At 35.7% G+C, this 9,180-nt stretch overlaps 2 protein-coding genes across 2 annotated transcripts in view; one reads left to right on the forward strand and one right to left on the reverse strand.

Moving 5' to 3' along the window:
• The window catches only part of LOC123565473 (uncharacterized), a 27,022-nt gene extending 23,079 nt beyond the window's left edge, over window positions 1-3,943 (forward strand). Inside the window, exon 11 of the mRNA XM_045359340.2 lies at window positions 1,847-3,943. Within this exon, the coding sequence (XP_045215275.2) occupies window positions 1,847-2,016 (170 nt within the window). The 3' untranslated portion in view covers window positions 2,017-3,943. The remainder of the gene's footprint in view (window positions 1-1,846) is intronic.
• Window positions 3,810-5,099, reverse strand: LOC128558859 (uncharacterized). The gene has a single exon (XM_053549080.1). It carries the CDS (start codon window positions 5,097-5,099, stop codon window positions 3,810-3,812), a length of 1,290 nt encoding a protein of 429 aa, XP_053405055.1.
• Between the last annotated feature and the right edge of the window lie 4,081 nt (window positions 5,100-9,180).

The following is a 9,180-nucleotide window of genomic DNA, read 5'->3' on the forward strand; positions in this document are numbered from 1 at the left end:
GGTCACATGGTTTATATAGACTTATATAGGAAAAACTGAAAATCTTCTTGTACAAAACCACATGGCCTCGGGCTTTGATATTTGGTATGTAGCATCATCTAGTGGTCCTCTACCAAGATTGCTCAAATTATCCCCCTAGGGTCAAATATGGCCCCGCCCCGGGGGTCCCAAGTTTTACAAAGACTTGTATAGGAAAAAGCTTTAAAAATCTTCTTGTCTGAAACCATATGACCTAGGCTTTTGATATTTGCTATGATGCATTGTCCAGTAGTCCTCTACCAAAATTGTTCAAATTATGCCCCTGGGGTTAAAAGAGGCCTTGTCCTGGGGTCACTTAGTTATTATGTGAGTTATATAGGAAAAATGCTTTGAAAAATCATCAGATCCTATTTCCAAGACTGTAATTATGATTACCTGATGACCCCAAGTAATATGATGTCACTTGACTGTGACATTGACCTACTGACCTACTTTCTTGTTTTTTTAAGATACAGCCTTCAAATTTTGATGACATACACAGTTTTGCACACAAATCGTAAAACTGAATTTCATTGACCATGAATGTGACCTACTGATGTTCATAATATTTTTTCATCAGTTTGACATTTGAAACATGCAGCTCATATTACTCAGGTGAGCGATCCAGGGTCATCATGACCCTCTTGTTTTTTTTGCCATTTCAAAAAATCTGGGAGCTGTTAAAAACTAGTTAAAAATAAGACAGAAGGTCCATCCTGAGTAACTGAAAAAGTTAAAAAGATGATTCTACGGAACATGGTACATAGATAGAAGGCAAAATAGATGATATGCACATAATTTTGTTTTGCCCATTTTCTTCTTATTCATTGATCTCTCTGTCCATGTATCAGTCTCAAATATAGACCCAGAGATAAGATTCTTAATGAAGCCTGGGTCATAAATAGAGGACAGTGCTGAGGATATTTACTTTTATGTTTTATTTTTTCCATTTGCTCACCCATTTAGCTGTCTTTTTGTCCCTCATTCACAAAAATGTTGATACAGCTACAAGTTTACAACTTAAAATTTACTTGATATATACTGGTAGTCTTGAACAATGGTTAATGGATGGCTGGTAATTTCGAAAATATGCATGTCCTTTTAATTAGTTACGATATTTTAAGAAAGGTCACTTTTAATTAACTGTTTATATCATAGCTTCTGCCACACCTAAACTTGTTGGTGCTTCAGCATTGAACTTACTCCAGAAGGGGACTTTGTTTGCCTGTTTAGAAAGTGTATCCAATCTGGAAAACGTAAAACTTTGCATTGAGGAAATATTTCTGGTCCTAAATGAATTACTTCCTTAGAACAGGGGTCAAATTTAACAATAGTTTGTACTAGCTGAAATTAGCTAGTGCCCTTTTTGATCACTAGCTAAAATGAAAAGCGACCGGCTAAAAGTAATAAAATTTAATTACTCTGTTAATATTTTACTGGCCAAAAGTTATTGAATGATCTCTGTTAGTAGCCAGTCACAAACAAAAATATTTTCTATTAGCTTAAAATAGCTTTTGCCATTTTTGTTGAACAATAAAATATCATAAACTTAAATGATAACATTCCTTTCATGAAGAAAAATGTGTACCTTCAAAACAATTAAACTTTATTAAAGCTCTGAAGACAGTTGCTTGTTATATTATTGTCTAGCTGAAATTAGCTAGTACATTTCAAACCCACTTGCTATTTTAAAATTCCACTAGCATTTAGCTTGTATGCTTGTCTAAATTTGAACCCTGCTTAGAACTAGAAATGATCATGAAATGTAAGAAAATTGCATTTCATTTCAGTGTCCTTACAAATATGATATTATTATAATTTTGTTTAGGTTTGAAGCAGATAACAAATCAGAAGAAAGGTGATTACTATGGTGTATCAGTGACATTCTCTATGAAAGAAAGACGGAAGATGGGAGTGTATCTACTGAAGAAAGCATTGCAGATTTTCCTTGCCGAAGGGGAAAGGCAGATTGCTCCATTAGACATTAAAAAAGATTGAAGGTAGCCTGTTTTTTTGCGAAAATTCCAAATCATTGAAAGAAAGGAGTTACAGATTAAGAATGATTGAAGACGTTGTGTTCTATCCATACACATAATGGATTGGTGGAAAAAAATCAGGAATTAGTTTCAGAAAAATAGAAATGTGTTTACTGAGAAAAAGCTCTACAGTAATTTGTTGCAGAAGTAGCAGAAAGGTCACTTTGTTAGACATTAAGAATGATTGGAGTCCACCAATGGATAGGTCTGTTAGACATTAAGAATGATTGGAGTCCACCAATGGATAGGTCTGTTAGACATTAAGAATGATTGGAGTCCACCAATGGATAGGTCAGTTAGACATTAAGAATGATTGGAGTCCACCAATGGATAGGTCTGTTAGACATTAAGAATGACAGAAGTCGACTGATAGATTGCTTTGTTAGACATTAAGAATGATTCAGTGTGACCAAGGGACTACTCTGTTAGACATCAGAATGACTGAAACATCCAGCAGATCACTTTGTTAGACATTAAGAATGACAAAGGCAACTGACGGATGGGACTGTTAAACAGTTAGAATGACTGAAGATGACCCACTAGATTGCTCTGTTAGAATGACTGAAGATGACCCACTAGATTGCTCTGTTAGAATGACTGAAGATGACCCACTAGATTGCTCTGTTAGAATGACTGAAGGCAACAGACTGATCACTCTTTTAGACATTTGAATGATTAAAGATGTCATGTCCTTTCCATATAGACATTGAGCATTGTAAGAATATCACAAGACTGTTAGCTGATTATATTTCTTGTTAATACTCATGCCTGTTTAGAGCTGCATTACTTTGTTAGCAAATTAAGACTTTTGAAGAATAGCTTTAGAATGCAAGACATGTTATTTTCGAGTCAAGTGGTAATGAAAATTGCTTGTAGAGAACTGTGCTTACATATTGGGATATGAAGCTGTTTAAAGCTAATTTAACATTTGCATTATTTGGTGTAAAAATAAGATACATCTGATTATGATATATTTTGTTGTTTTTTTTTTGCTATCAAATAATTATAGTTTGTAAGACTAGTATGCATGTTAAAAATATTTTAAGTATTACAAGTTTTCTTGCTTAATACATAAGCTGTGAGTTAATGATAGCATGCTGTGAGTTTATATTAGCATAGTCATTACTTTCTTTATGAAAAAAAACCTATCTTTCTTTTCCATGATTTTGATATTATCATGTTTGTATGTCCATGTAGTTCGGTAAGCAATGCACAGATCTGTTGAATACTGGGTCAGCTGAGGTGTTCTTTGTGATGATTGATAAAAGACAATTTAAGACATTGTGTCTGAAATCATTTGTCCTCCACCTCTGATTCAAGGGGCTGATTCATGTGGGGAAGTTGGCAGTTACTTGCAGAGAACAGGTTAGTACTGGTATAGAATCCAGGAACTCTGGTTAGATTAATTGCCCCCTGTTACATATTTGAAACATTAGTTTCCAGTTTTGATAGAGTTTAATGGTTTGTACATTATTAAGCTTCTATTGAAATGTGTATATATTTCAGATGTTGGTTAAAAGTTTTGCATGCAAGTTACTATTTCAATACTAAAAAACTAATACAAATATGGAATTGAAACTTTACATGTTTCTTTGGGTTTATAAAAGTAGGTCATAGCATCAAGTCATATATCTCTTACAGGTATTTTTGAAAAATCATGCCCCCTTTTGAACCTTAACTTCTGGTTAAAGTTTTGCATGTAAGTTTTGATCTGCAAAACAAATGCAGATACTGTATTGAAATTCTAAAGATATTTCAACATTTAGGGTAGTATTCTTGTTTCTGGGACAATAATTCCAAACGTCGAGCATTGGCTGTCTTGCAGAGAGCATTGGCTATCTTACGGACAGCATTGGCTATCTTACAGACAGCATTGGCTATCTTACGGACAGCATTGGCTATCTTATGGACAGCATTGACTATCTTACGGACAGCATTGACTGCATTGACTATCTTACGGACAGCATTGGCTATCTTACGGACAGCATTGGCTATCTTACGGACAGCATTGGCTATCTTACGGACAGCATTGGCTATCTTACAGACAGCATTGGCTATCTTACGGACAGCATTGGCTATCTTACGGACAGCATTGACTATCTTACGGACAGCATTGGCTATCTTACAGACAGCATTGGCTATCTTACGGACAGCATTGACTATCTTACGGACAGCATTGACTATCTTACGGACAGCATTGGCTATCTTACGGACAGCATTGGCTATCTTACAGACAGCATTGGCTATCTTACGGACAGCATTGGCTATCTTACGGACAGCATTGGCTATCTTACGGACAGCATTGACTATCTTACAGACAGCATTGGCTATCTTACGGACAGCATTGGCTATCTTACGGACAGCATTGGCTATCTTACGGACAGCATTGGCTATCTTACGGACAGCATTGGCTATCTTACGGACAGCATTGGCTATCTTACGGACAGCATTGGCTATCTTACGGACAGCATTGGCTATCTTACGGACAGCATTGGCTATCTTACGGACAGCATTGGCTATCTTACGGACAGCATTGGCTATCTTACGGACAGCATTGGCTATCTTACGGACAGCATTGGCTATCTTACGGACAGCATTGGCTATCTTACGGACAGCATTGGCTATCTTACGGACAGCATTGGCTATCTTACGGACAGCATTGGCTATCTTACGGACAGCATTGGCTATCTTACGGACAGCATTGGCTATCTTACGGACAGCATTGGCTATCTTACGGACAGCATTGGCTATCTTACGGACAGCATTGGCTATCTTACGGACAGCATTGACTATCTTACGGACAGCATTGACTATCTTACGGACAGCATTGACTATCTTACGGACAGCATTGGCTATCTTACGGACAGCATTGACTATCTTACAGACAGCATTGGCTATCTTACGGACAGCATTGACTATCTTACAGACAGCATTGGCTATCTTACAGACAGCATTGGCTATCTTATGGACAGCATTGGCTATCTTACGGACAGCATTGACTATCTTACAGACAGCATTGGCTATCTTACGGACAGCTCGCCCCATTTGGTTCTTGGACGATCTGTGTATGAAATAAATTGGAACCACTGCCTTACCCTTGCATGATCGTAAGAGGCGACTAATAGGGTCTTTACACTTGGTTTTGCAGTAACTCTGTGATTCCAGCAGGTATGCAAATTTTGATTCCATACCTCATGTTTTTATTTCGATGTAAATGAGATGTGGAACCAAAATTTGTGGTCCCGTTTGGCGCCATATAACCTATACTGTGTTGGTGCGCCGTAAACCCAAATAAATAAATACGGACAGCTCATGTTCATAAAGCAACTATGCCATAAAGCAACAATGTTGGTCATAAAGCAGTAATGTTATTCATAAAGTATTAAAGTTTGTCATAAATCAATAAAGCAGTAATTTTTATCATAAAGTAATTACTTCTGTCATAGGGTAATGTTTGTTATGAATGTACAGCGTTAATTGTAAGGCATTGGCTTAATAGAAACTGTCAACTGTCAAAACTAATTCTGTTTAAACAAAAACTGATGCCCCCAGCTTGTTCACTGCATTTTGGACATTTTGTTTGATGTTACCTATAACATGTATACTATACATGTTTATTGTACATGTGTATAAAAAATACTACATAGTATCATTGTTGTTTGCATTTTACATAACTTGTGTTTTCTGTAGAATCTTGTATATAACAAACTTTTCATTTTGTGTTATGGTTAATGCATCCCCGCCACCCACCCAAGATCAGTGTGGCCAGGACCAACAAAATGCTCCCCTTTGATATATACATGAAACAAATGAAAATGTTTGTCAAAATTGTAAAGAAGGGATTTTGAATGTGGGAGGATGGGGGAGTGAAGGATATTGTACAAATGCCATTGTAACCGTCCTGAGTTTTCAGAACTTACATTGAGCTTATCAAGAGAAATATATCTGAATTTTTTTAGCTCGTGATTTTTTGAAAAAAAAGAGCTGATGACTTATTGTCATAACTAAATTGATCAGCGATTACATTGGCGTTGCCTGGTTATGTTTTTGTGTTTAGGTCAGCTTTTCTACTAAACTATCAAAGCTATTGCTGTAAAACTTACAACAATTGTACACCATCAATAGCTGACTCTGAACTGCAAGAAACATAACTCAATTCTGTTTTTTGCAAGACTAATGGCTCCTTTTTGACGTAGAAAATATCAGATTTCTTAGTTAAGTTTTGCATTTAGGTCAGCTTTTCTCCTTAAACAGTCAAAGCTATTGCTTCAAAACTTGGAGCAGATATTTGCCATTAAAAGCCGACTCTGCAAAGCAAGTACCATAACTCTTTATTGCTTTTTGCAAGAATTATGTCCCCTTTTGGACTTAGAAAATCAGATTTCTTAGTTATGTTTTGTGTTTAGATCAGCTTTAGTTTTAGATCAGCTTTTCTTCTAAACTATCAAAGCTATAGCTTTAAAACTTGCAACACTTGTCCACCATCAAAAGCTGACACTGCACAGGAAGAAGCATAACTCCATCCTGAATTTTGCAAGAATTATGGCCCCTTCTGAACTGACAGAATATCAGATTACTTGTTTTTATGCCCCCGAAGGGAGGCATATTAGTTTTCAACTGTCCATCCATTCGTTAGTTAGTTGTTAGTTAGTTCGTTCGTCACAACGTTAACTTTTTGCATGAAGGCATTTTACTCGCGAACCACTGCATCCAGGATCTTCAAACTTCACATGCTGATAGTACTTATTGAGTACATGACCCCTACTGACTTTGGGGTCACCAGGTCAAGGTCCCCAGGTCAAAGGTCAAGGTGCTACAGGGGGCATTTGTAACCATTAGTGACAGCTCTTGTTTATTAACCATCTTAAAACACATGGTAAGAAAATATTTCTGTTATACAGAGACAAAAAAAAACTGAAAGTCTACACCCGCAAGATGTGCTCTTGTTATGAAGATTTAACAGTCAGGGTTTTTTTGAACAGTCCAAGTAGTATTGCCTATTTTTATGTCCCCAAAGGGAGGCATATTAGTTTTCAACTGTCTGTCCATTCGTTCGTTAGTTCCTTCGTCACAGCGTTAACTTTTTGCATGAAGGCACTCTACTTGCGAACCACTGCACCCAGGACCTTCAAACTTCACATGCTGGTAGTACTTATTGAGTACACAACCCCTATTGACTTTGGGGTCACCAGGTCAAAGGTCAAGGCGTTGCGGGGGCATTTGTCACCATTAGTGACAGCTCTTGTTATAGATGAATTTGAGCAAAGAATTGCAATTATTGGAAAACACAAGCTATGTAAAGTAGCATAAATGTATGTTGTTAATCGTCTTATCATACCGGTTGTTGTTATGTTTTGTTTCTTTTATATTTTAGAAAAAGAATAGTTTAAGGCTTTCTATTTTAGTTGCATGTTTGTAATTTTATTTTCCAGCTGTTATGTTTGTAAAGATGTATGAAAAATGTTTATTAAGTGCTTTAAGTTGATGACATTCTTTTATTTTTTGTGTGCAATGCTTTTTTTTCTTTAGTTTATGTAGTGTTATTGGTGTATCATGTATATAAATCACATACATACAATCGAGTTTACAATCAAAATAGTGCAAAGAATGTAAGAAAAGGCTTTCATTGAAAACTTCACCTAGTTTCTTGTTTACTGTAAAATCATTATGATTATTGGAGACTAAATTTTATGAATATTTAGTTTAATCCATGAAATTGAAATTGAATCCCAGAATGATAAGTAAAATTTCAGTTAACCCTTATCATGCTGGACACCATTGATTCTGCCTTTGTGACCAGTGTAGAGCATGATCAGCCTGCACATCCATGCAATGATTGATCAATCCACGAAATTTATTCCAAACAAACAAGTAAAATCCCCATTCATTTGATGTTCATAGCTTGAAATCCACGAATTTATATCCCAATGAAATTGCCATTATGACCAAAACAACGAAATTTCATGCCCGTGAAATTAAATGATTTAACAGTACACCTTTTAACAGTTAATGGTACTGTCAAAATTGAAAGATGGACAATTTCATTATAGAAATTTAGCAAGGTAAGGGTTAATTTCATCTTCAAAAAAATAGAAATCCATGAATTCATATCCCTATGAAATAACACTTTTTGCCTAAACCACAAAATTCTTTACCCAAGAAATGAAATAATTTTGGTTATTGAAATTTATTTTTGTTTTATTTCTTATTTTCAAGGGTAGATATGTTTGTTGTCTATTTTTATTGTCATTATGTTTTCAAGTGTTTTTGTAAATCATCTGTATCATGTGGATAGTTCCCAATTTAACTCACTTGACAAAGCTCTGACCCCCTATACAAGATGAATGATAGTTTATAAAATATCAAAACAAATGGTAAAGATCTAGTGACAATTGTCCTATTCTTGAACACATGTAAAGGTTACATATTATTAATCATATAGCAACAATACAATAAAGGATTTTTTATCAGCATTTCACAATATAGGTGTTACCATAAAAATGGCAGACAGGGGAGATGATATATACTGTGTGAAAAGCTGTAGCCAGACAGTTGTATGCAATTAATTAGATTGGTTAAGTATTTGTACAGTCAAGTTTTGTTTTCACAAATGTCACCCTGGGAGAGGCCCACAGATAGATCACTTTAAAGGGAGAGGTCGAGAGTTTAATCCTGGCACACTCGACGATCTGACCATGGTGATCTTGACAATAGACAGTGTTTCTGAAGTCATTTTTGTTCCAGTTCTGATTCATGAGGGGAAGTTGTCAGTTACTTGTGGAAAAGAATTCAGTACTGGTGCCAAATTTAGGAACATATCTAAGTATTGCTCCATGAATAACACTTCTGTGCTTTTGAAAGGCAAAAGTCATACTGTGGGGAGAATCAATCAGTTACAGATACAGATAATTTCTTGTTTAATGTTTTTGCATGGGTGTTTTTTGTCAAGTGAAGTGTTTTGGAAAGTACATACTATTTTACTGAGCAGCTTTGCAGTCATGATTTAGCAATAATTGCCATGTAACTTATTAGGCTCTGACAAAATGTACTTATACCAAACTTGGTGCAAGTTTAAAATAATAACAAGGCCTGAATACCTCAACATTTTAGGCTAGAAATTTAAACT

The sequence above is a fragment of the Mercenaria mercenaria genome, chromosome 8 (genome assembly GCF_021730395.1).
Source record: "Mercenaria mercenaria strain notata chromosome 8, MADL_Memer_1, whole genome shotgun sequence".
NCBI classification, from domain to species: domain Eukaryota; kingdom Metazoa; phylum Mollusca; class Bivalvia; order Venerida; family Veneridae; genus Mercenaria; species Mercenaria mercenaria.

What these genes read in the sequence shown, in the direction of transcription:
- LOC128558859 (XM_053549080.1), bottom strand. Translation starts at nt 5,099, where the DNA reads ATGGGGCGAGCTGTCCGTAAGATAGCCAATGCTGTCTGTAAGATAGTC.